Source organism: Biomphalaria glabrata, chromosome 13 (assembly GCF_947242115.1).
Source record: "Biomphalaria glabrata chromosome 13, xgBioGlab47.1, whole genome shotgun sequence".
Classification (NCBI taxonomy): domain Eukaryota; kingdom Metazoa; phylum Mollusca; class Gastropoda; family Planorbidae; genus Biomphalaria; species Biomphalaria glabrata.
The window spans coordinates 36,845,503-36,871,836 of record NC_074723.1 but is presented as its reverse complement, the minus strand read 5'-3'; the positions used below and the strand labels follow the sequence as shown (position 1 = coordinate 36,871,836).

At 36.5% G+C, this 26,334-nt stretch overlaps 1 protein-coding gene across 7 annotated transcripts in view; it reads left to right on the top strand.

Annotated features, from left to right (window-relative positions):
• LOC106078346 (zinc finger transcription factor lin-29-like) overlaps positions 1–26,334 on the top strand; it is a 422,178-nt gene that overhangs the window by 8,278 nt on the left and 387,566 nt on the right. For all 7 annotated transcript variants that reach the window (XM_056008260.1, XM_056008264.1, XM_056008265.1 and 4 more), the window contains exon 2: positions 19,345–19,475. In XM_056008260.1, the coding sequence (XP_055864235.1) occupies positions 19,414–19,475 (62 nt within the window). In that variant the 5' untranslated portion in view covers positions 19,345–19,413. The remainder of the gene's footprint in view (positions 1–19,344; positions 19,476–26,334) is intronic.

The window sequence follows — 26,334 nt, the reverse complement described above, 5'->3', positions numbered from 1 at the left end:
CTCTTTGTATTATCTCAAAAACTTCTTTAATAATACCTCTTCAACTTTTACATAAAATTAACTTCTCAATTCAATAACAACTTGACTTGATACTTCATAAATAAAACTTAAAGATACATGAAACTTCACTTAGTATAACATTCAACTTTAACTAATAATATTACTTCAACTAATAAAACTTTAATTAATGGACCCGCTCATATTACTCTACCAAACTATTACTCATGGAACCTTCTCAGATAATTATTTTAGTAACTTTGACCTTCTAGAAGCTGACGTGTGCTGTTTTTTTCCTTAACCCTTTTCTTTGATTGGATACCTAAAATTAACTTGTTTACGCTGGACAGCACTGGCTTGACCTCGAACTTCTAGAAACTGGTCGAAATAGGTCACAGACTCGACTCGTGACAGTATGTCAGGTAGTTTTGGAAAGTAGGATGGAATCTCGTCCGCATGAATGCAAAAATTTTCTTGCACAGAGATTATCGTTTCATCCGTTTGTCGGGAACCATGTCATTTTCCTGATAGAGAGCAGATACAATTGGCAACATGCAATTTTTTTTTAAATTCTATTTTGTTTTCCAATTTCAACTTTCGTTGGTAAGTATAAGATTGTTTCAGGCAAATCGAGCCGTGTTACATTTGATCCATGCATTTAAGCTTTTAATGAATCTTGTGGCAGTGTCTTTGTTACTAATATTTGTCGATGTCTCACACATTGAGTTTCAATTACTTTAGCTGACTCATTCTTTACCAAAGTTTGAACTAAAACAACATCACTGCAAACTTGGAGCGCCACTTGTATTGCCGACACTAATATTTTTCAAAAATTTTCTGTTTTACCGAAAATCACATTTTTCTGTAATCGTCTTCAGTTGTTTGCAATAGAGAAACTCGTCTTTCAAATCACCATCTTTACCTTAAAGAACTGAATGTCCTATCGACAAAGCTCGGATGCTGAGGATCTAAGGGACGTAACATTTATTTCGTCTACATAGATTCGGATTATAGAACTTGAAATAACTCACTGCGATTTCTCAATTTCTGCTTTAACTATTGAACTATTGACATTATATTTTCTTTACGTTCTCTTGTGTCCCAACCATTGCCATGGGGTGTTGATATAATGAAAATATTATTTTCCAATAACATGTACTATTAAATGATGGCGTATTATAAGCTTAAACGAAATAGCTTTTCATTTCGTCACGACGTCACCATTGAAATAATACCAATGATTCCACAATATTTTAACATTGTGGTATGCATGAGTTTACATTAATTTAAACTATTAAAAATAGTTATACTGTGACGATTAAAATGTTTGACAACGTTTTGTTTCAGTTATCCAAAAACATCTATCCTAGAATGGCAATAAAAATAAAAGAACTTCCAATGGGAAAAAGTTTGAACAACATCAAGTTTTACATTTTAGAAGAGACAAAAACAATCGATGGTCTTTGGCGACCCCTGGCAAATCGTGAATCGACCCCTTAGTTGAGAAGCCCCGAAGTAGATGGTCACATCTAGACAAAAGTATAAAGAAGATAGAAAAACATTCTTTAGTGAAAAACTGTTGTCCCCCCCCCCCCTCCGTTAGCACTATTGGTACAAAATTTTGGGCATGGAGTTCCGTTCTTTTTTTTTGTATAAAAAGTCTGAGAAACATGTCCTAAACACTTGCAATTTTACGGCCTATGATCTACTAACAATTTTCTCTAAATACCTTGTAAGCCTGGTTTTTAACATTCAATTTTTCTAATTGTCCATACTTTGTAAGGTCTCTTTTTCTGTGCTCTAAACTTTGAAGATGTCTGCTAAGCCTCAGCGGGTCTCACAACGATTTTTTTTTTCTAAACGCAAAATAATTTATAAGAAACAAAGACCGCGGAAGAATTTTGAAATGCAATACAAAAAAACAACAACAACAACAAAATAACAACAACAACAACAAAAAAAAAACAACAACAAACAAACAGAAAACGAGGAAGAGTGGTTGATGTTGGGATCTTATAAAACAGTACAAGAAAACATGTCTTGATCCTAGGCTTTATTGTACAATAATGACAAAACAGTTCACGATAACACAGCACACACGCACACAAGCTAACCTGGACACCCAAGACATTTGGACACACCAGTACAGACCGGATCGCAACACACAACATGAAACATAAATACACAACATTTTTTTTTAAAAACTTTATCGAAATTTTTTTTTTTTACACTACCCTTGCCATTATATGGTTCTGGTAAAGCGCTTGATTTCCAATCCGGGGGTCGCGGGTTCGAATCCTAGTGAAGACATATTTTTAATTTCGGAATCTTATGGGGCGCTTCTGAGTTGTGAAAAGGGCGGTTGGTTGTTGTGTTGGTTACAGACCGTGGGCTACAGAAACTAATGACCTTTACATCATCTGACCACAAGGTCTTTACTTTCATCAAATGAATTAAGACAGCTGACTGAAGCGTTATGATAATGCCAATCTATGTATTTGTATTTAAAAAACAGATTTGCCCGAGCACTTTTTCTCATTGTAGACTAGCTAGAGGAAACGAAACGAAATTATATTTACTAATGTGTATTCCTTTTTTAAAACACGATTAATTGATTTAAACAATTATTTGAATATTTCGTGCATCGCAACCAACACACTATGGGCTTGTGGGTCTATAAATGCAATTTTTTAGTTATAAGAAAGCTTGTTGTTCTTTTGTGTTTTTTCTTATTTATATTTTATTTATAATTATCTTCCTAAGACATTTTCTACTTTGCATGAGGGTAGATTAGGTCATGCTTTGGAATGTCTGTGCAGGGTGGGAAAATGAGAATCATTTCGTACTTTTCCTAAGCATACCACATATCATAAGAATGGCTGCCTTTCGCTCCTTTACCTAAGGATATAGCATGCACTTAGGAAATGTAGTGTTCTGGAATGTCCAGTCTAGACGATCGGTTTTAGTGTTGTTAAATATTTACATGTCTGCCCATATGTTAAGATTTTAATTGCTATCTTTTGTTTGGTCAATTATTGAACTCGTTTAGTAGCATTTAGCGTATCTAGTCATTGTTGTTTATTATTTAAAAAAATGTTATCTCTGCCTTTATTTATTATTTCAATTGCTGTTATTTGTTTGGTCAAACATTAAACTCGTTTCATCTCTAGTAACAGTGATCAGCGAAAATGTTTGTCTCCCTTGAGATATGACATAAAATAGATCGTACAACTACTTACACTGAGGCTAGCTAACGTTTTCCTATAGATTATAGACTACACACAGAGTCAAGGGTCAACTGCAATGCTTGAGGTGGGATTTATACCGGCAACAAGCAATGCTGACTATAGATATAGTAAGGACGAAAGTTCATCTTTGAATTTTTAATGACCCGTCCATACCAGTGCATACAGTGAAACGTTTTGTACAATATTATTGAATACAAGTACAAAGCATGCGTAAGGTAAAGTGGCAGTTGTTATTATCAGTATTTCGACACAGATCGTTTACAGCACCATCTGTGGCATGCTTGAAAAATTAACTTAATGCCAAAATTGGATCAATGAACATCTAAAACTAAATCTTTTCCCTTAGATGTACAGTGCATGCCATTAAATCCAAATACAATTTTCTTATCTTATCTTATCTTATCTTGTCTTGTCTTGTCTTGTCTTGTCTTGTTTTGAGTGTCTTGTCTTGTTACAAAGCTTATATCAATTCACTCTGTTGGTCATTCTGTTTGTCTGTCTCTCTGATAAAAAGTTTGTACACATTAGCTCTCCCACACACATTATCTGATCAGGTTGAAACTTTTACAATTAATTATTGGCATACACAAAACATGAAAAAAAAAAAACAACGATTCGTCAATTAATTACTGGTAATTGATTATTTTGATGATACCAACAAGGTACATTAGTCTTCAGTATTCACAGATATGGCTAAATATGTAGAGTTTCGAACCCTTAAATTTGTCTTCTTCCTCGTTCTCATTATTATGTTGGAGTGTTCAGATGACTAGGCCAATATACTAGATGAACTGTTGGAGTGTTCAGATGGCTAGACCAATATACTAGGTGAACTGTTGGAGTGTTCAGATGGCTAGACCAATATGCTAGATGAACTGTTGGAGTGTTCAGATGGCTAGACCAATATACTAGGTGAACTGTTGGAGCGTTCAGATGACTAGACCAATATCTCTTCAATGGTTTCCAATTTTGCAGGTGTTTTGGGGCCAGTTTCGTTGTAAATATTGCAGTGGTCAGCATTCTCTGGTGGCGATCCACATGGTCACATCTCACTGGTTCCAATTGTGAACCCTTAAATAATAGAACACACTATTTCTCCCTCATTCAAACTTCAAACAATTATCAATAGTCTCTAAGAAAACATGAATCAACTAAAAAATTAACCAATCAGTCAATCTATTAGTCATTGTGTTTTATAAAGATTAAGAGAAATAACTTCTACATTATTGCGAGATACAGTTGTAAGTGCGGAGTTCTTTCCTATAAATAAGCTCTTTTTTTTTTCATGGGGAAAAGTAAAGGGCGGTTGGTGGTTGTGCGGCCACATGACATCCTCTTTTTCTTAACTGTGGGCCACAGAAACAGATGACTTTTACATAATATGCACCGTATAATAAATATATAAATATAAATATATAAATAATTGATGCAATTTCGCTCAATATACGAATTTTTTTTTAAAGTATATATTTTTACTTGTTTAATTGTCAACGAAACAGGTTGCGCTTATTGCTGACCACTTCTTTTATCGGACATACATTGTGTTCTTTTACGACGCAAAATTGCTTCTTTTTTTTATCAACCCTAGGCTATAATCTATATTTATACTTAGAACATTTAGATATATTATTAAAATACATTTAGACTCTAATTTTGATTTTAAGTTATTAAAACGATCTAGAATCTATCATAAATAATGTTCCATTGTCTTGTTTGATCTATATTAGCTTTGGTAGATATTTGATCTATATTAGCCTTGGTAGATAGGGTGGTGTTTATCGAAATTAATATTCATGTTATTATTGCGCTACACTGTATTGTAATAACTTAAGTGAGGCAACTCAACGAGGCACATCGATATTTATTGACAAGACATCACAAGTACACAAACAGCATCTATCTTAGGCACAAACTCTCCATATTGTCTCTCTACTTGGGCGGAAATCGTTTGTCTCCATAGACATAAATAAATATAGACTGGCCGATAATAGAGTTTTATGAAACTTAAATTTGTGACTTGCATTTCTGTGTACTTTATTTATGTCTAGGAGTTTTGTTTAATCTCTAAGACTGAAGATCATGCAATTTTTCAATTTTTCAGAATTCGGAAATCCGAATACAATAGATATACATGTTTTCAAGTTAGATGAAGTTATTTCCTTTTTCCATTCTATATTTATTTATGTCTATGTTTGTCTCCTAATGTCAACATCCTGTTCTAGTCTGGTTACTAGAAGTGCGCACCTCTGCACTAGCCTGGATGGCGGTGCGCATGGCGGAGTCATAACAATATTATAGATACCGTAGATACAAGACATGTATAGACGTAAGCCTCTGTCTAGTACGATTCTAATATGCTTGCTTGACCGTAATCTAGAAATATATTTATATCAAGGTTAGATTCTAGTCTACTTCTCTAGAGCCTAGTTTTAAAAAGCATTAAGTTCATTTTGTTTCTTTAATACATGTTTAGGATCTATAATTTAATTTAAGAAACTTTCTTTTATCTTTATATTCTGTCTACTTCTACTTTGTCCGTGAATCATCAAAGCCACTATTTATACATGATAACCATTATGCTAGGACAAATTTGTACAAATACTCCTTCTTCCCTAGTGCTATTAGAGCATGGAAAGGGTTGCCTAAGCTAGCCAGGAAAACCAGTGACTTGGCAGAATTTAAGTCATTGGTTAATATGCATGACTAAATGCATGACGCGTAGGACGTAATCATCTTCTTTATTTGAATTAACGTCTGTATTATATAAGATATGTGAAGAAAACAAAATACGTGTTAAGGGTAAATCTACATGCCTGACTAACCATGTCAGTATGTATTTTCTCGCCTAGCCACTCAACACACAACAAACACTATTGCATAATCGTCTTGCCACGGCTGACTACACCTAGACCTAAAGGTAACATTTCTAGGCTAGATTCACACATTGACCAGTCTGTTAGAATCAGTTGGACACACGATCTATTCACATTTTGGGACAGGGAGGGGTGTGTATAAAATGTTACTTTTGGTTTCTCATTATCCTAATGCTTTTAGATCCATATAACTGTACCTGTGACTATCATAGCTATGAACTAGGAGGTCACTAACAGACACTGTAAGAATGTAGCAGTGCAATTGGTTAGATCTAGAGTCGCTTTCAGTATCTTTGAGGGAAATAACGTGTTCCGAGCCCAACACACAAAATCTCAAAGAACCCCTTTTTTTTTTTATATATGTGTCAAGAATTTACTGTCAAATTCGTTAAATATGAATTAAAAAAATGGTAAAATATTTACAATTACAACTTTTTACGCAGAATTGAAACATGTCAATTAATCCAATGTCAAAAAAGCATCGGAGTTTACCTTTATCTCATCTTATAGAATACAGTGTTATAGGTTTTGTTTTATCGGGGATTTCCTTTTGAGCGACGTGACTTTATATAGAACTTTATTTGGACATAGGAATTATGGGAAGATGACGGTTAAGAAAGACTCACTCTTATGGCGTAACAAGACGTGAACTTATTAGGACTGTTGACATATGGACTGTGCCCCTTCATTTTATGGATTAAATTATATTTTCATGTTGAAGAATCGATATCAAGATATTTCTGGATATATTTTATATATAGTTTTCTTTTAATAATTTCTTTTAGTTCGTGGTAATCAATGACTTGATTTAGAGACGAGTTCATTTAATTTCAATTACATAGAATACAGAAGTGTAGTACAGCATAATGGCCAGTTTTAATTTGAAAAACTTTCAGGGGCGTGCCACAAGTAGAGTTAAGCCATATGCTCTTGATACTCTAGACCAGTTAAAGCAAACAAGAGCTCCCTCTCATCGGCCTGATTGAACAGTGTGTTCTGTCTGATGAAGGGTCTTACTCGTGTCTATTTTGACACTGTCATTTCCAGTGACACGGTCACTCTTGACTCGCGGACTAGAGACGCGGCTGAAGGCAGTGTTCACTAGGAACCACTGCTGTTTTCCTATCCTGTGCCAGGCTAACCGTGCGGGACACGCCATTTATGAGACGGACCCCTTGAGGAACGGCGCATGGATGGTTGACAAGGTTGTGGGAGCTCTTTTACACCCCCACACAGTGCAATGGGGATACTCTCGCAACCCCCTTAGACACTCCGACGGGAGTATTGTTTTGCTAGCCATTTGGCCTAATGAGGTAGTTCCGGATCTCTTCTCAGTCACGTGGGTGTGTTGTTTACATTAATGACCTCATTGATTTCATTGTAATTTAAACATGAAAATAGTCTAGATCTATACATCTTTAAGTAATAAAAAGTATGTTACAATAATTAACTAATTTTTATGATTATTTAGTAGGACTACTAGAGCTAGGCTAGCACTAAATCTAGATCTACATCTTATCATAGGAAGATATTGCCATGTATAAGACCACGTGACTTTTTATAAAGTAGGTCAGAGATTCGGAAAAACCTAATTGTTCTCTTCTACGATCGTTTCCTACGGGCGCCACTATAAGACAGGGTAGCATTCCTAGGGCGTGTGACATTGGCATGGAGAAACTAGAATGCTTGTTTGTTTGTAAAATGTTTGACATGTTTCGGATGTTCCTTCAGAGTTGAAGATAGTTTACTTCCTAGTCCAAACCTCCCGCAGGACGACGGGGGATGGGAGCGGGCAGGGTTTTAAACCCGGGACCATCGATAAATACAAACGATAGTCCAGCGCGCAAACCGCACGACCAGACAGCATTCTGGAAGAGAGACAATCAGAAGTTTACACACAAATAAATAAGTAAATACATGAATAACAGTACATAATTTACTGTGGCAGTGCAGAAAGTACCGTGTGTAGTAGTACTATAATCCTAGTTCTTGTGTACAAAAAAAGTGCAAATTTTCTCGGACGACAGATTGAGTCAGGCGCTGTAAAAAACACGTGACAACAGTTATTAATTGCACCTTTCAATTCCTTTTTGCTAGGTTCCCAAAACCTGACATTAGTGTCCAGTAAGATAGTCCCAGGTAGGAATCGGGATCACTAGGATGTCTCAATCTATAAGACAGTCTACTTTGGCTGTTGACCTGCGATGCTACGCACTTTAATTAACTCAGTACCACATTTGACTAATATAAGCAACATAATTAGTATTTAATCAGTAACAAAAAAAAAATAAAAAAAATATCCGATTAAAACAGAAACAAATATAAAGGCTAAAAATCATTGCAAAGCCAACAATACATTTATTTGATGGTGTGTGTGGCGCTTTTAATTTGAACTTTCACACAAGGTGACACGTGACAAGAGTTCATTCATTCATATGTTTAGCCTAGAAAATAAAATTTACTTTAAAACGACTATTTTATTTACAAGTATGGCTAATTTATAAATCATTTAAACAAATTTGGAGAATACATTGATGTTCAGTTTAAGACGTTTAACCTTTGTCCAACTTTTTCCTATTGTCTCACAATCTTTTTTTTTTTTCAAGCGCTTTTAATTGTCCATCAAATCAGATTATTGCTGGTCATCAGTCCGGTTCAAATAATGTCTGGCACGTGTTCAAGTATCACACTTGGAGCGTTATTAATTTTACCCGCATTGAATGCAGAGCTAAATCTGGTTTAAAAAAATATAGTTATTAAATAAATAATCAGAAATTCCACCAGGGTCTTGACCACTGTCCGTCAGTTGAGGTAGCAAACAGATTTTTAAACTTCATTAAACTGAGTGGACTCAATGATAGATTCAGTCAAAACTGGAACTAGGAAGGAGCCAGTCACGAGTGTAAGTCACATTATAACATTTGTAGAAAAAAATATTTAAAAGTCTATGTTAACTTATGAACTCTTTAATGTGAAGGTCGTCGGCGCTCACATATCAATAAAGTTAGTGTGAGTTGAATTACAAGCAAAGCAAAGTTGACCAGTGGTGTACGGTCATTTGAGTTGTTAAGAGTAACAAAAAAACTAAAACAAATTTATTCCACTTATCTTATTCATGGCAAACCAGTAACACAGACTAAAAACGCAAAATACCTAGGTGTTATAATAAATGAAAAACTATCATGGAATCCACATATTGATGAAACTACAAAAAATCTAACAAAGCATTAGGATTTATTAAAAGAAATTTCTATAAATCAAATAAGAACATAAAACTAAAATGTTATTTAACCTTGGTTAGGCCAATAATAGAATATGCATCCTCCGTTTGGGATCCCTCAACTCAAGAAAACATTAAGAAACTGGAACAGACACAAAATAGAGCAGTGAGATTCATAACAAACGAATATTCACATTTGACTAGAGTAACACCTTTAGTAAAATCACTAAATTTACAAAGCCTTCAGGACAGAAGGCTCGAAAGTAAAGTAGCAATCATACATAAAACACTGAACCATAATCTTCAAATACAAAAACAAAATTTAATAAAATACTCTGAAAGACACAAAGATAAAGGCACATTCCTCGTCCCATATGCTAGGACAAATTTGTACAAATACTCCTTCTTCCCTAGTGCTATTAGAGCATGGAATGGGTTGCCTGAGCTAGCCAGGAAAACCAGTGACTTGGCAGAATTTAAGTCATTGGTTAATATGCATGACTAAATGCATGACGCGTAGGACGTAATCATCTTCTTTTTTGAAGTAACGTCTGTATTATATAAGATAAGATAACTCATTTTAATATGTACAAGAAATTGGATGTGGAGTCCAAAGACAGTTTTGAAAAGTCTTTTTCATTCAGGCATCAGTTGATTGGCCTTAAGTCAGACTGTTTTTCATTAACTTTGACATTGTTACTTTATCTTGCTTGTGGTCATTCTCCTTAGTTCAAATCTTTTAGGTCAAAATACATCTCTTGAACAGGCAACATTCGCAAATAAATGAAAGTATTTAATTAATCAATGTCCTGGTTTTATTCACAAGCCTTAAGACCAATTTAAAACACAAGCTTTTTAATTTTCTCTTGGCCAAAGGATATATCTTGGTTTCTGGTACCAGTAGCAGAGGTACTAAGACTTTTGGTTAACGTGAGTCCCAAATCGTGACGAAGATTTCAGCGGACTAGATTTTGAATCATGTGTTTGGTTAAAATTTATTATAGAACTAATTAAATTAAACTGGTTACACTTGTTTAATGTATTCAGTGGCGCTCTTCTGTCTATGCATCTGTTTACGCCCTAATCCTAGGATACGCAACGGAAGAAGAGAAGAATTAAAAAAAAAGTTTTAAGCATATTTTTTTTTCTCAAAGTTTACGCTTTTATTTTCTCCGCGTCATATTTTATTTCTACTGTTGACTACGTTGAAGGTATACCGCGTGAATGTTAATGCAAAGTGTGCCAGATTTCTTTATAATGAGCTCAAACAGCAGAAAACAGCTTAGCTCACACAGACATTAGATTGAAACACTTCTGTTAATAGAATTTTTGTTAAAGATAAATAGCTTATTAGTTAATTATCATCATAATCGTAAATGGCTCTAAGTTAGCACCAATAATTGCTAACTCGGGTGTTTGTAAAGGAGTGTGTGTGTGTGTGTGTATCTGTCTGTGTGGCGTGTGTCTGTGTGTGTCTGTGTTTCCATGGTGATGATGAAGAAAGGGAGCATTAATTGTTGGTCTTGGAGAATGACCAGATCACCTCTGGGCCCGTCATATTTGGTGGTAGAAGACGTGACCAATGGTTACTGAGGGTCAGTATTCAGGCCGCTCTATAACGATTGGTCTCGAATCTAGAGACATGAAAAAGTAAAGAAGTGTTTTTCGTCGTGAATTGTTATAGCATTTCATATCACTTATTACTAGATTATTATCTCAAGTTAAAATCTGTGCACATTGTAATAAAAAAGTTATAACGAGCTTTCGTTCAATACAGATGTTTGTTCAATTTATTTCAAGTTTATTTATTAAAAATGTTATTAAGCCTTCGTCGGCTTAGTTTGTACTAGCTCAGGGGTTCTCAACCTGTTTGTCGCGACCCCTTTGGGGGTCGATTGACGATTTGCCAGGGGTCGCCTTAGACCATCGAAAATAAGGATTGATTTTGTCTATTCTTCTATTGCTGGTGTAGGGGGAGGGGGTCGCGGCAGAGTGGGGGAATGGTAAAAAGGGGTCGCCGAGCCTAAAAGGTTGAGAACCGCTGTACTAGCTGTTGTACTAGGTAGAGAAAATCTTCCTTAAGCTACAATGTAAACATGAGCAGCATAAGCTACACTGTAAACATAAGCTACACTGTAAGCATAAGCTACACTTTAAGCATAAGCTACACTGTAAACATAAGCTACACTTTAAGCATAAGCTACACTTTAAGCATAAGCTACACTGTAAACATAAGCTACACTTTAAGCATAAGCTACACTTTAAGCATAAGCTACACTGTAAGCATAAGCTACACTGTAAACATAAGCTACACTTTAAGCATAAGCTACACTGTAAGCATAAGCTACACTGTAAACATAAGCTACACTTTAAGCATAAGCTACACTGTAAGCATAAGCTACACTGTAAACATAAGCTACACTGTAAGCATAAGCTACTCTTTAAGCATAAGCTACACTGTTAGCATAAGCTACTCTTTAAGCATAAGCTACACTGTAAACATAAGCTACACTTTAAACATAAGCTACACTGTAAGCATAAGCTACACTGTAAGCACAAGCTACACTGTTAGCATAAGCTACACTTTAAGCATAAGCTACACTGTAAGCATAAGCTACACTGTAAGCATAAGCTACACTGTAAGCACAAGCTACACTGTTAGCATAAGCTACACTTTAAGCATAAGCTACACTGTAAGCATAAGGTACATAATTCTGTTCATTTGCCTCTTTCAGTCGTAGAACGACCATGGTTCATCTCGCACACTTCCTCATGTGGCTGTTGAGCCCTATTTTGGAGAGACACTCCCGTCCACTAATATCGCAGGTAAAAGTGGCTTTTGCTTCGGTGGTAGAGGAGCAGGCCATTTTTCGCATTGTCCGTTTTTCTTCCAGGGCTGAGGCCCATGTTCTTTCGCTATCCATAGCTTTCTTGGTCACTGTCTCTCTCCATCTGGTGCGGTCTAGAGCTATGTCTTCCCAATGGTCAGTGTCGATGTTCACTGATTTGAGGTCCAGTTTTATTACATCTATGTAACGGAGGCTATACCCAAACGCGGGAAGGGCTTCGTGAGACTACCCGAATTCTGTAATACTTGACATATAGAAGCCTCTAACAGATTTCCAACTTATGTCTAGTATTTACAGAAGATATGGAAAGTGCTGTGCACGAACATACTGTTATAAAAGATTGTTACTCTACATCAGCAGCTATCAGAATAACAGGGGATACGTTTATACATACTGTATGTTTCATTTGCAAATCCTTTTCATATTATGGATGTTCCTTCAGAGTTGATGATAATGTATTTCCTAGTCTAAACCTCCCGCAAAACGATGGGGGATGGCAGAGGGCAAGGTATGAATCCTGTCCAGCGTATGTACTGCACAACCAGGCTGCCATCTGATAATTGGAAAAAAACGACTTACCCTTTATTTGAATTTCAGGAGTAAAAATTCCGAATTTGATACTTTCATGTTGGTAGAACATTTTAAAGAACATCATAAAATTGATGAAAATTATTAGTGATTGTTATTTCTAAGATATACTTCATCATAACTTCTGAGTATTCATCAAACTTTATGATATACCATTTAACAACCGTATTAATCTCAGAATTCTTAACAGTATAAAAATAAAAATCGTGTTGGAATACTTATAAACATTTCCTTAGAAAAACAACAACACAATTTTGTTACTCTCAGTATTTAATAAAAATTCACATTCTTGATATTAGATATGTACACATTTGGCATCCATAGTCTTAAAATTACTAGATCTATCTAAACAACTATAAAATATAAAAAATATAAGGAATAAGCTTTGCAACCGTTTTTTTTTTAAATATTCATTTTGGGTGCACCTATTTCTATTTCTATATCACCTATTCTTAAACTTTTCCCCAAATTTAACACGTTACAATATTTATATTCAATTTGATGCAAACATTTCTTCACTCCCTTGTGTTTTTAAAGAAGTATGCGACATGGTTCTCAATCTTTGAACTCGTTAACCCTTAAAGTGCTGAGCTGTTTTAGAATGAGTGCATACAAAATGGAATTACAATTCTGTTGTTTAGAGGCTAAACTGCCACTCGCGTTTTAAGGGTTAAATAAAACAACTACCGGAGGTAGGAGAAAGTATTCTATTGGCCCTATTCTTGTTCCGATCTTCTGCCCAATTCATCATTCTTTGATGAAGTAAATAAGGGAACCTCCGACCCATGTCATATTTTGTCATATCTTTCTTAGGACCCAAATATGTGTGCTGTTGACAAGTAACCCCTGGCATATCAAGAGACCTCCTAAAACCCCCTTAAACCTTTCAGGAACTTTAGCGACCTTTAATACCTAATTCCCTTATCCCCGACGGACCCTTATGCTTTCAAAAGAAAAAAACAACGTTTAATACTAACGTCGTTAAGACTTATTTCAGCTCTTTCTGGGTGAACTAAACTTTTACCATTATTCTTCAAAAGCTTCATGGGCTTACAAGTGCCATGCGTTTATTCTCTGTCTAACTAGAAATATTACACAGGCTTCACATGTTATATCAATTGTTTTACTCTATGTGAGTAGAAGGTAGCATAGGTGAAGAAAGAGGAACTGAGTAAGATAAAGAGAGAGAGAGAGAGAGAGAGAGAGAGAGAGAGATAAAGAGAGAGACTGAAAGAAAGAGAAATAGAGAGAGGAAGATAGAGAGAAAGAAAGAGAAAGAGTGAGAAAGAAAGAGAGAGAGAAAGAAAGAGAGAGAAAGAGAAAGAGTGAGAAAGAAAGAAAGAGAAAGAGAGAGAAAGAAAGAGAGAAAGAAAGAGAAAGAGTGAGAAAGAAAGAGAGAGAAAGAAAGAGAGAGAAAGAAAGAGAAAGAGTGAGAAAGAAAGAGAGAGAAAGAAAAAGAAAGAGTGATAAAGAAAGAGAGAGAAAGAAAAAGAGAGAGAAAGAAAAAGAGAGAAAGAAAGAGAGAGAAAGAAAGAGAGAAAGAAAGAGAAAGAGTGAGAAAGAAAGAGAGAGAAAGAAAGAGAGAGAAAGAAAGAGAGAGAAAGAAAGAGAGAGAAAGAAAAAGAAAGAGAGATAAAGAAAGAGAGAGAAAGAAAAAGAGAGAGAAAGAAAAAGAGAGAAAGAAAAAGAGAGAAAGAAAAAGAGAGAAAGAAAGAGAAAGAGTGATAAAGAAAGAGAAAGAAAGAAAGAAAGAAAGAGAAAGAGTGATAAATAAAGAGAGATAAAGAAAGAGAAAGAGTGATAAGGAAAGAATTAGAAAGTAAGAGACAGAAAGAAAGATAAAGAAAGGGAGAAAGAGATAGAGAAATTGAATGAAAAGAATGATATTCAAATTGAGTGAGAAAAAGAGAGAGAGAGAGAAAGGGAGAGAGAGAGAGAGAGAGAAAGGGATGAAAGAGGGTAGAAAAAGTGCTAGACTAATAAGCAAGAGGGAGAAAAAGAGGATATAGTAGAGAAAGAGAGAGAGAGAGAGAGACAGCAATGCATCGAAAATAGTGTAATTAGGCAGTATGCGAAAAACATCTGACGCCTTCACTGCAGTAACAATCTCCCCCCCCCTCTTCTCCCACAGCAATCATTCAATCAGCACCAATCGTTACACATCAATGCGATCTGTTGCAGAAGCTTCAAAACAACTGTTTCAGCTCATATTTATTTGATGTTTACTTGAAGCCTGTCTTTTTGTTGTTGTTTACGATTCTGGATCCCCCCCCCCTTGCCCCCCAATTTCGTTTAGTCCAAAAATAATTAAAGCATCATTTATTACTTTCTTTTTTTTTTTCCTTTTTCTTTTCTTTTCCAAAAAGGAAAGTTGTTAGTCTAAATGTGTTTTCAACCCTGACTTTCAAATCGAGGCTGGTGTTGCGGTGTGTGCAATGCTCATTATCATGGGCAGACAATTCTGAAGAAGAAGAAGAAGAAAAAACCCGAAGAGTTCGATGAAAACCAATTTGGAGTGGCTTCCCCCTTGTTATTTATTTGGCCGTGAAAAGTTTTGGCAGTGCGTCTCTAGACAGGAAGGTGCGCAAACACTCGCACAGGCACGCGCGCGAACTCACACACACAACGCGCAGACTACACTGAAACACTTTTGCTACTGTTACCGTGCGTCCAGCGCCCCCTTCCCCCTTTTTACCTTGCGTCATAAAACATCCCCAGCTGCTGTTTCTACCATCGGATACGTCTTGTCGAGTGGATAACCCCCCCTCTATTCATCGTCTTGGATCGACTCTTGTTTCACGTGAAAGGATTATGGGAGATTCTGAGCGAGGCGTGGGAGCTGGGATAAGGCGAGATTAGCAGCCTGCGCTCCCCACCCTGTCCCTACCACGGACCCCTCACTCTTAATTCTCTTAAATGCATACGTACTTTCATTTCCCACTCGGTCTTAATCGTCGGTAATTTGACTTATCTTAGAAACGCTTTTAAGTTGCTCTTTTTTTAAAAACTTCACGCTAATTGCTAGAAGAAGCCATAACCAACTATAATGTCTAGTCTTAATAAGTAATATTCTGTTAAAATATTTGGTGATTATAAGTAGTCATTAGGTTGTAACTCTAGACAGCTAGCCCAACCAAACTTTGTAGGCATATAACTTTTAAAAAAAAGTAAAGCTCCTCTTTCAGAGCTTGTGTGCAAGTGATGTAAAGATTAACGATGGCGTCTTGTGGCCAGCACAACGACCAACTGCCTTTACTTTCCGCTGATAATGTCAGGTACCCATTAGATTGGGTGGACTCAGAGGCGCCAAAAAAAACCCAGTCTTCATCAGGATTCGAACCCTCTACGCCCGGTTCGGCGACCAAACGCTGTAAGCTCAGCCACTGCGCCTCCAGGCATATAACTTAGTTGATACTAATATGTTGAATAAATCTTTAAGACGTCTTTTAAAACCCAAACAAAATAACACTTTTTAGCGACAAATATATACACAGCTCTCAACTTCTGTGTGGACATATAGAGAACCACGAACGAAATAACAGAATATCAAATGATTTTAAAATAGGTCAATTTACTTAAAAAAAAAACATACAATTAAACACGCCGTTGTCTCGCGCGTTATGATTGGCTCCTCATTCGTCATCCGTTCACCCTTTATATCCACTCGTCTTCATCAACTCTACTTATGATTACATCAGAAATCCTCAGCCAATACAAACACGTAGACACACTCTGTATCTCTTCGAAAATAGACTTTCTCTTTTTATTCACTAGTCTTTGAAAGTTACTATTACAGTTCCCGTTGTCGCAGTGGATGTATTACTTGGCTTGAATACGAGTTATGTTTGACAAGTCTGTTTTACCTAGTGATAGGGACTTACACAATGGAATAAAGCGTCTGTATCTTTTCTGTTGTCAAATAATGGATGCTGCTTCTATCAATAGTAAAATAGAGCAGTGAGATTCATAACAAACGAATATTCACATTTGACTAGAGTAACACCTTTAGTAAAATCACTAAATTTAGAAAGCATTCAGGATAGAAGACTCAAAAGTAAAGTAGCAATTATACGTAAAACATTAAGCCATAATCTTCAAATACAAAAACAAAATCTAACAAATACGCAGAAAGACACAAAGATAAAGGCACATTGCTCGCCCCATATGCTAGGACAAATTTGTACAAATGCTCATTCTTCCCTAATGCTATAAGAGCATGGAATGGGGTGCCTGAGCTTCAAATTAAGAGTGAGAAAAAGAGAGCGAGAGATAAAGAGAGAGAGAACGAAAGTAGGAAAAAGAGAGAAAGAAAGAAATAGAGAAGAATAAAGAATAATATATTCATGACTATCTGACAATGTAGTAACACAAATTGTACAGATTTTTACCAGCTGTACACAGCAAAGACATTGTATGACAGTTGAACAAAGTTTTATAAAAGTGTTTTTTTTTTTTTTTTTTACCTTTACCTATCCCTTAGTCTGTTGGACCGTTGGGGCACCAGGCAAGATTTGTCGACCGTCTTTCTCCATTCCTCCCTTTTTTTTTGCCTTGTTCAGAACCTCTCTCAATGGCAGGCCTGTCCATTCTTTAATGTTGTCCTCCCATCGCTTTTTCTGTCTGCCTCTTCTTCTTTTCCCTGGCACTGTTCCCTGAAGAAAGGTCTTTGCGAGCCCCGTAGATCTTGTAATGTGGCCAAAGGTTTTAAGCTTTCGTTTTTTCACAATAGTAAGCAAGTCGTCATGAGCTCCGATCGCTACAGTAACCCTGTCTCTGATTTCTTGGTTTGTGATGCGGTCTTTGAATGTGATGCCTAGGATCCTTCTGTAGCATCTCAATTCCATTGCTAGGATCCTCCTCTCAAGCTCTGCATTCAACGTCCACGACTCGCAAGCATATAAAAATGTGGCCATGACCAAAAGTGTTAAAGTCTAGTAAATAGTTATATATCATAGTTCCTGATCTGATATGTTATTGTTACATAGATATTATATAGTACTTAAAAACTTCGGACTATACGGCTTCACCCCCCACACACACACACAGATGCCATTTTTATAAAATTTGCTGCTTTATGTATTTACAACAAAAGCTGTTTTATAAACGAATTTCTTATTATTAATTACTAGATTCTTCTAGATTCTTAACACAGAAGGTACAGACGTATCCATCACTTGTTTCTAGAAAACACTACCATCTTTAATATTTAGTGTCACTACTAAGTAGAGATTTGTGCCGCAAGTTTATCGGTATCACTTTCACCTATCCCTTAGCCTTCTTGACCGTTGGGGCACCACACAAGATTATCGACCGCCTTTCTCCATTCCTTGAACTATAAACCTAACAAACTTATTAAAATTCAATTTTTCGTATGCCAATGTTTAAAATATACAGGTATTTCTCCGCATAGTCTTTCATAATCATGTCAACTAGAAATTCCTTTAAAAAAATGTCTTTTAAAATCCTTCACGAACTTCTTATAAACTAGGCAATGCATATCATTGATATAATATTGATAATTTAAAAAATTAAGCAAATTCGGCGCCAAACGTAGAAAATTGAAAAAGCGTTTCCTATGAATGTTTTTTTAAGTATCGCCTTAGTCAAAAAGCAATCGTCTGCAAAGTATTCTTGCGCTTTGAGCACGGATCTACTTTTTGACTTTTTACTTACAAAATGTGTGTTCACCCGAAACCAAGGCACATAAACATATCCACAAAGTGACACCACTCTAAGCGTGCTCACAACACCACTTCATACGTGACACAGTTTAAGACCGCTATAAATGTGACACAGTTATAAACCACTATAAACGTGACACATTGCTGCAATGGACCCCATTCACCAAAAACGAACGGTCACGTGATAATATTGATAAAAAAAAGGGGAAAAAAACAGTCACGTGATAACCATTGTTGATTAAAATTAGATTGTACTTTGTTTAGAAGAGATAAAGAAGCACGTGACTCTATGTTGTTTGTTTACGATTGGCGAATGAGGTCCACTAGCTACACACCCTACTCCTACTAGATTAATTTGGATAAAACTTCGAAGGACTTAAAAAAACAAAAACGTGAATCTTTTTTTTTCCTCATCTTTTTTTTTTTTTTGTTCTGACATTTAACTTCGATAAGATTTACCTACTCAAAGTAATCAAAAGCTGGATTGAGGAATTTTTTATATTTATTATTTTTTCGAAGAAATAACTACATATTTTTTTTTAAAGAATAGATAATGACACCTTAGTTCGTCTCTAAATAGCCCACATTTTAAAGACATATTGTCCACATAATGAATCAGTTTTAAATTGCAAGGACGTTAACTATTTCCTTGTTTGTAGCCTATAATGCTAACTTTTGTATCTGCTATTCTGAATGACATACACCTGTTTTTTGTTGAATAAATATTATTTTATTTAAAAACGTCTTTCACATTTTATTATTCTCTGGAAATCAGCTTTTTTTCAGAAATTATATCCCATCATGGGTTCTAGCTACTCCACGATCCATTCCACTTCTGTCCACATACCTTTGTAAACTAAACCTTTGATTATATTTCCCCCCACACAGATTCCATATTGGATATTAAGGATATACATTGGACTAAATTGGATATAAGTCTTCAAGTAAACGATTACTATGTACTGTAACGACATCTGTTCTGCTGTTTGGACTAGCCATCCGGACACGCCCTGGAAAAAGTAAGTCATAACTTTTCTTTTTTTTTTAAATTTGGACACACAGTCAGGGGGAAAATAGCTAAATTCTTGAAGTATTGACTAAAGACATGCGTTTGAACTGACAACCTCTGATAAGTGTCACCAGGACCCAGGGGCGGTGACAGTTACACCTTACGTGGGGGGTAATAGTCATTACTTTATTGTACTTAAGGACCTATGACAATTAAACAAACAAAAAGGTGTTTTATGGAGAGTCAAAGTTAGTGTGCTGTTACAAATCCATTATCTGATAGTATATTAACATTCGAAAACGCTTAATAAAAGAGGTAGTAGATATGTTTAACGGATGCAAGCAATACAAAAACACAAACGCCTCAATGTAATTATGCTATGTCTCTTTAGATTTTGTGTCTTCTGAGAAGACAATTTATTGAATTATTTTTTTTTGGGAAGGGGGGGGGGGTAATTTTTTTTCTCCCAATGCTAATAAAACTGACACTAAAATATCAAGAGCCTACAAAATTGTGATAAAAGAAAACCGAAATTATATCATGTACTTATATATTAGTGTAGCTGTTGACTCTCAGTGTTTACCTTGAGTGTCCAAGACAAACACATTACAATATATTACATTCTGGACATTATTAGTTTGGGCCTCGTTTCAGTTTGGTTGTATTAGATCTGAGTTTCTCTGCTTGTATTTGTGCTGTTAAGGACTATTGTCTTTGCTTCATAGTTGCACACCTCATCACTTACTAAGACTGTGCTTATATAAAATTGAAAAAAAAATTACGAATTCAATCAACACATTTCATAGTTCTAAAAACATTTAACTCCTGTATTCTGTCCACCACACACTCGTTAATTGCTATATAATGTAAAGAGTAAAGTTACCCTTTCAGACCTTGTGGTCAGTTGAGCAGATGATATGTAAAAAGTCATCTGTTAGGGTTAGGGTAGCGAGGGTGTCATGTGGCCAGCACAACGACCAACCGCCTTTACTTTTCCTTAACAAATGTCAGGTACCCATCATTAAAATTGGGTGAACTCAGAGGCCCCCAAAGATCCCGAAATTAAAAATCCCAGTCTTCACCAGGATTCGAACGCCAAGCGCTTTACCGCTGAGCCAGCGCGCCTTTTAATGCACCTCATTCACCAATCGTAAACAAACGATATTTAGCCACGTGATAATATTGATAAACCAATGAAAAAAAAAACGTATCACGTGACAGCCTTTATGGACTACGTAATTTGTATAGAAAAGATAGAGAACCACGTGACTAAATGTTGTTTGTTTACGATTGGTGAATGAGGGCCATTTGTAAATAGCTTATGGGTAAAATCACTCGTATTATACAAAATATATGGGTCCCAAAGAAAGTATGATTAATTGTGTAGTATGTCTAACAAGATATATATTATGTAATTGTTATGTACAGAACAGCGAGAATGTACTCTTTGGGCTGAGATTAATAATAGGAAAAAAAACTACAACATTTACTGGCCGGTTTGTTAAGCTCAAAGTAGCGGAATGAAGAGGAAAACTGGCCACTGTGGACATTATCAAGTTCATCCTACTGACCTACTCGTCCAGCCATCAATCTTCACACCGTGGAGTCGTGAGACTGTAAAGGTGTGCCCTTCTGAGTGGCTTATCTCGAATGATTGAGCCATATCTGCGGCCCCGTCTCCTCTCACCTGTAACCTTTATTGCACCCGTCCGTCCCAGGAGTCACTTTGGGTCAGATTGATTGTGGGGATACTTCCCTTACACTCACAGCGAGCCACTCTTGATCATTTAGGATTTGCGTCCATTCGCCTACAAGAGAGAGATTCCACCGACTATATGACCAATTAGAAAAGCCAGCGGCTACGCCTTGCCTTTATATTCTAAGACTTATCCACAGGTTTAACAATGTGTTTATATATTGTCTTGTTTTTGATTTGCAAATAAACCTAACGTGGCAGGTGTGTCACGTGTATAAAGCAGGATTCTAGATAACAAGTTTCATCTTATCCTGAAATTTATTCTAGAAATCTTATGATGATCTCTGGCCGTGTAGCATGCACTTCAAATTGTGGTCATAATGGTCCCGAGTTCATTCTCTTTCGTCATCCCCTGACGTCATGCAGGAACTTTGGGGATCTATCTATCTATCTATCTATCTATCTATCTATCTATCTATCTATCTGTCTGTCTGTCTGTCTGTCTGTCTGTCTGCCTTCCTGTCTGTCTGTCTGTCTGTCTGTCTGTCTGTCTATCTATCTATCTATCTATCTATCTATCTATCTATCTATCTATCTATCTATCTATCTATCTATCTATCTTATCTATCTATCTATCTATCTATCTATCTATCTATCTATCTATCTATCTATCTATCTATCTATCTATCTATCTATCTATCTATCTATCTATCTATCTGTCTGTCTGTCTGTCTGTCTGTCTGTCTATATTTTGACAACACAAACAAGAACAAAATGTGTGTCGATGAGGAGCGTTTCTGTCTCTGATGGAGCCAAGGGCTTTGAATGACATTTCTGTACCAAAGTAACATAAAATCTGCAAGAGGTGTCTCCGCATCGATACATTGAAAATAATTCTGATGGCTCAATACTTTATACTTATGTAAAATAAAAATGTGGATCGAGTTAGTCATTTGCAATACAAAGGCCTAGGGGAGACAACTGTGAAAAGACCTAGGCCGAGTGAAGCAGGGGCTAAACAATTTTATGAAATACAGACGTTACGTCCAAAAAGTTGTCGATTACATCCTCCTAGGTCAATCTAGTCAAGCATGTTAACTCTTTCTCTGCTAACTGACGATACCAACGTTGATTCCACTAGAGTGTGGTAAATAATTACGGAGAGAAAGAGTTAATCAATGCCTTAAATTCTGCCAAGTCATTGGTTTTCCTGGCTGACTCAGACAACCCATTCCATGCTCTAATAGCACTAAAGAAGAGGGAGCATTTGTAAAAAAAAAATGTCTTAGCTTTTGCAACAAGGAATTCACCTGCATCTCTGTGTCTTTCTGAATATTTTATCAAGTTTTGTTTTTATATTTTGAAGATTATGGTTCAGTGTTTTATGTATAATTGCTACTTTACTTTTAAGTCTTCTCTCCTGGAGTCTCCTGAAGGCTTTCTAAATTAAGTGATTTTACTAAAAAGTGTTACTCTAGTCAAATGTGAACATTCGTTTGTTATGATTCTCACTGCAGTATTTTGTGTCTGTTCTAGTTTCTTAAGGTTGAGGGGTCCCACACAGAGGATGAATATTGTATTATTAACAATTGTCTTAGGAAATACACTAAGCATAATTAATACATCCTAAGAGGTAACGCCTTAACCAGTCGTATGTACAGACTGGAGCCTGCCCTACTAGACCAGAAATTCTGGCAAGTCGACAGATGTTTGTGTCAATATTGATAATTACTTTTCTCTTATGAAATTTTTTTTTTTTTTTATAAAACTTACATGACACTGAGGGCAGTTGTTAAGGAAGGCCTCCCCCCCCCCCCCCGGAGTTACCTTTTCTTTCTTGTGAAAAGAAATAAAAAAGGAGGGTTGGGCGAGTCCTATGTCCTCCACATACCCGACGACATCAGTCAGTTCACATTAAGGCTCGTCACCATGCTGTTTATAGCACTTACCTATACACACTTTCCTCTACAGGGTTGTGTAAGGCTAACGACGTCCTTCACCTTGGCCCAGTATTGTATTTCCCTTTTAAAAAAAACAACCTGTCAGTTATTAATTAAATTCTTTCATTAGTTAAACATTGTTTTTATTAAATCTTTCTCTGGATGCAGTACTCCACCGAGATTCTCCCCCCCCCCCTCCGACGTATGCGAGGCGTGCACATGCAGAGGGAGGAGGAAGAAAAACAGAGAGAGAGAGTGAGGGGGGAGAAATAATTGAAAATATCAATAATTCTGTATGTTTATCCGTCGGAGTTATTGGAGTGTAAGTCTCAGGAGTGATTGGGGTGTAGATCTAAGTCTCAGGAGTGATTGGTGTGTAGATCTAAGTCTCAGGAGTGATTGGAGTGTAGATCTAACTCTCATGAGTGATTGGAGTGTAGATCGAAGTATCAAGAGTGATTGGTATGTGGATCTAAGTCTCAGGAGTGATTGGAGTTTAGATCTAAGTCTCAGGAGTGATTGGTGTGTGGATCTAAGTCTCAGGAGTGATTGGAGTGTAGATATAAGTCTCACGAATGACTGGTGTGTGGATCTATGTCTCAGTAGTGATTGGAATTTAGATCTAAGTCTCAGGAGTATTTGGAGTGTAGATCTAAGTCTCACGAATGACTGGTGTGTGGATCTATGTCTCAGTAGTGATTGGAATTTAGATCTAAGTCTCAGGAGTATTTGGAGTGTAGATCTAAGTCTCATGAGTGATTGGAGTGTAGATCTAAGTCTCAGGAGTGATTGGAGTGTAGATCTAAGTCTCAGGAGTGATTGGAGTGTAGATATAAGTCTCAGGAGTATGCTCATACTTTTTTTTTAAATATATAATCTCCTCGACTCTTCAACAATTTATGTCTGTGTTTAACGTAATGAGTACTGCCCCCACCCTACCACGAGAGTTTGTTTTTTTGTTGTTGTAAATTCCCTTACTTTAGAGCTTACACAGGTCTCACCTAAACCCTAGTGCAAAGTTCTCAGTCTCCTGGAAGACAAATGCGGTCATCATCGAACCAAGATGGCCGAACTATCTTTAAAAACAAATTCATTTGTTATCAGTGTAGTGCATTGTTGTTTTTTTTCCCTAACCGCATTTCGTGACGCCCCTGGGGCTTAAGAGAACCATTAGCATCTTTACTGAGGGTTTTGTGGTTACGCAAAGAACCATTAACACCTCACCTTGGGAATCGGGTTGAAATGATAATAAAAATAACTCCTCATAACTGCAGCCAATCATCGCCCTTTGAGCCGAGGCGGGAATCGACACCGTCCACTTGTAGCGGCAGACGATCTGCTCGCGCCAGGGGGAGGTAATTATTGCCGCTGTGCAGGTCTCGCATTACTTCGTCCTTCTCTTGCGTTTAGAGTTTTAATTAAGTCAGGCAACAGCCTCGATGGACCGAAAAGAGCCTTGCGTCCATTAAAATATATTTAAAGTTTAAAGTACTGCTATTAACAATATAAAGAAGAGTATTTAAAAAAAAAAAAAAAGCTTATATCAACTCCCTCTTGTCGGTATGGTAAAACGATTGTACACGTTATTTCTCCGACCCACAATCTCGGATCAAGCTGACACTTTGCACAATCATGACAACACAAGAATCAATAAAATATAATAACCAATTATTTAATTGCTATTAATTATTAATTATTTTGTTTGGCATCTCGAACTTGGGATAGAAATTGTACTTGACTGAAGTAATTATCCCCCTTTTATAGGTCGCCGCTTCAAATTAAGTATGAAACAAACAACTATAAAAAATCTTCTATTTTCATAAGCATCTCACTAGCCGAGTGGTTAGTATGTTGGCTACAAGGAGAGTTGAGCCGAATTTCGCTTATACAAAAGCTTTAAAAAAGCGATTACGGTAAAATTCAAACATATCTCTTTCTTTCTTCTCCGCTCTCTCCCCACTCCACGTTTTCCCAACTGGGTCCAGACAAGTGACAGTATTGTTATAACTCTGCCATGCGCACCGCCATCCAGGCTAGTGCTAGAAGGTGCGCACTGTGACAGACTAGACCTAAAAGGATGTCAACATTAGAAAGAGAACGATTTCCGCCCAAGTAGAGAGCCAATATGGAGAGACTGTGCCTAAGATAGATGTTGTTTTGTGTACCTGTGACGTCGTGTAAATAAACGTCTAGGTCTCGTTGAGTTGCCTCACTTAAGTTATTACAGTATCAAAGCGTATTGAGCAAGCTAAAAGCATAAAATAGCGCTAAACAAAAACAATTGGTAAAAAAATTTCCAATCACACAGATTTATTGTTGTTGGTCTAGATCAGGGGTTCTCAACCTGTGGATCGCGATTGACGATTTGCCAGGGGTCGCCTAAGACCATCACAAATAAGGATGGTTATTGTCTATTCTTCTATCGCTGCTGGGGGTGGGGTCGCGGCAGAGTGGTATATTGTAAAAAGGGGTCGCCGAGCTTAAAAGGTTAAGAACCGCTGGTCTACATCTAGATCAATTACTAATTTAATTACATAACCGATCCAAACTAAGTGATACAAACTACACTTCTTATAAGCTATTTTGTTAAATATTTTTTTCCTTGTTTAACCTATTTATAGTGACTAGTCTTAAGTGGATCAGTTGAAATCATTTTGAATTGCAATTTAAAATGAGATAGAGTATGTACAATTCGATTAAGCATATACTATTACTTTTCTCTTGATAGCAATGATATTTTGCGTCATTTTTAGTTCTGAATATCATTATCAAAGGAAATTTTAAGTACGAAACTTTATTGTACTTAATAATAATAATAAGGCTTGTCTTCGAGTCCGAAGATTAATGAGGAATACAGTATTTCCCGTGGCTGCGCAGCCCCAGCTGTGACCTGTATATTTTGCCATATCCAGGGCAAGCATAACCGTTGTCCGCAGATGGTCGATTTAGATTTTCTTTTCGTCGTCTGCGTTTGTCCTCGGCATCAGATTTTCTTTTGGTCTCAAATGTGTACCCCTCGGCCTTCGTGAGTGACCTCCAGCTGTCTCGTTCCGAGGCCGCATGCAGCCAGGTGCTCTCTTCTATGTCAGCCAAGGAAAGTTGACGCCTAAGCTGGTCTTTGAAGCGTTTCCGTGGGGCGCCTCTGTTACGTCGACCACCTTTTAACTCACCAAAACATACCAATATAAAGGCACAACGTAATAAAGTACCCAGAAAAAAAAAGCACATTTCTT